We start from the raw sequence: 1,715 nt of genomic DNA, 5'->3' as shown, positions 1-1,715 counted from the left end.
ATTTGAGGGTTCGTTGTTGCTGTGCTCTTACTTAAAAAATAAAACAGTGGCCAGCCGACAAAAAAGCGACAATCGCCAGATTATGAAGTTTTGTTTATTAAAGGAAGAAACTAAAGCCCAGTTCACACTATACAATTAATTGGGCCACTTAATTGTATCCAACTAATTGTACGAAAGAAAATTGTATAGTGTGAACAGAAAAAGTGGGAACAATTGTTCCACTTTGTCTGTTCACACTATACAATTTTCTTGCTTACAATTAGTTGGATACAGTTAAGTGGCCCAAATAATAATATAATGTGAACTGGGCTTAAATCGAAAAGGGTCTGCTACAACTTGTTACAACTTCTTTTTAACGTAACTAGCTGGCCGGGAGTAGTGGCGTACTCCTGTAATCCCAAGCGTCTGGGAGGCAGAGTTTGTGGATGGCCGTTTGAGGAAGACCACCAATCCCCCAAGTCCCTATCCCAAAGTATCCCCCCGTTGGCGTGGCCGTAATACATATCTCGCACCTGATTAATCAGATGGACGAGCGGACTGAATTGTCCCACCCGTCACAATCGCTAATAACGAGCTTCAAAAATAAATAACGTAACTAGCTTCTGTTCTGATTCCCTTTAAAGATGCCGAGCACTTTAATATTCAAGATTACAGGTACCTATAAAAAGAGGTATTGCATCTGGCGTCAAAATGTTGTCCATTACGCGAATCCTGTTTACGTATTCAACAAGTACATTTCAAAGTTCAGTTTTAAAAGCTTCAATCATCTCTGATTGAATCTCTCTCGTAAGCGTGTCAAAATGGGTGATCATTTACTATTTTGCTTTTTAATTTGCCTCGCTTTTAACTACCCCAGTACCTCCATTAATACGAATTTAAATTCGCTACAATTACCGCAGACATGTCCTCAGGACGACTGTTGTTACCAGCTTAGAATGCGGTACATGGTACCGCCTCAGCTAGTGAATTATTGCTTACACGATGCCCACTGTCCCAACGGTTTCAAATGCTGTTTCAGATGCTGTCAGAGGCAATGCATACCGGCAATTAGACCTAGTAAGTTCTTGGTTGACTCAGTTTAGCGTTAGACGGAGTAATTAACTTTAAAAAATACTTTAGATTCTGGTTGGATACCGCCTCGCAAGCCACAAACCGTATGCCAATGTCCGCCTGTCAGATGTCGTTGCCTGCTTAAGTTCAAATTGCCGCCATTTTGCAGCAACGACACCTACTGCGAACACGAGAAAAAGATGTGTTGTTTCAAATGCTGCAGGAAGAAATGCGTAGTGCCAGTTTGTCAAACTTATTAAGAGACTATTGTACACACGTTCTTTTGTAATGGGGTGGAATTTCATCTATCTAAAACGCAAATATGTTTAACATTATAGTTCGATTTCTTAGCCACGTTGAATAACAATTTTTCCGATTCCATATATATTAGACTGTTCAACAATTATTTTGTACCTTTAAATAAGTGGTAATAAAATATGAAGCTAAGGTATTTGTTGTTCGTCTTTTTAGTAATGATACCGGTATCACGGGCTGCTACGCTCAAGAAAGGTATTTACTAATATGTTTAATAGCAGAAGAATATAATATACATTTTACGAGAAGTATTCATATCTTTATACTTCTAATGTTATTTTCTTGAAACATGCGCCTTCGCAAGCTTCCGTTAAGGGGGAAGACTACAGTGCAGTGGCCATTGTCTAGTT

At 39.1% G+C, this 1,715-nt stretch overlaps 1 protein-coding gene across 1 annotated transcript; it reads left to right on the top strand.

The window, feature by feature from the left end:
• The first annotated feature begins 727 nt into the window (after positions 1-727).
• LOC149922259 (uncharacterized) lies at positions 728-1,389 on the top strand. Its single transcript, XM_090164216.1, has 2 exons — positions 728-1,056; positions 1,120-1,389. Exons 1-2 carry the CDS (start codon positions 801-803, stop codon positions 1,308-1,310), a joined length of 447 nt encoding a protein of 148 aa, XP_090020342.1. The 5' UTR covers positions 728-800; the 3' UTR covers positions 1,311-1,389.
• The last annotated feature ends 326 nt before the right edge of the window (positions 1,390-1,715 follow it).

Source organism: Leiobunum rupestre, chromosome 11 (genome assembly GCF_980474605.1).
Source record: "Leiobunum rupestre chromosome 11, qqLeiRupe1.1.hap1, whole genome shotgun sequence".
Taxonomy (NCBI): domain Eukaryota; kingdom Metazoa; phylum Arthropoda; class Arachnida; order Opiliones; family Sclerosomatidae; genus Leiobunum; species Leiobunum rupestre.
The sequence above is the reverse complement of the archived record's forward strand: the minus strand, read 5'-3'. Positions and strand labels throughout refer to the sequence as shown.

What these genes read in the sequence shown, in the direction of transcription:
- LOC149922259 (XM_090164216.1), top strand. Translation starts at nt 801, where the DNA reads ATGGGTGATCATTTACTATTTTGCTTTTTAATTTGCCTCGCTTTTAAC. An exon ending in CATACCGGCAATTAGACCTA is followed by an intron (nt 1,057 to 1,119) that starts GTAAGTTCTTGG and finishes AAAATACTTTAG; the next exon opens with ATTCTGGTTGGATACCGCCT.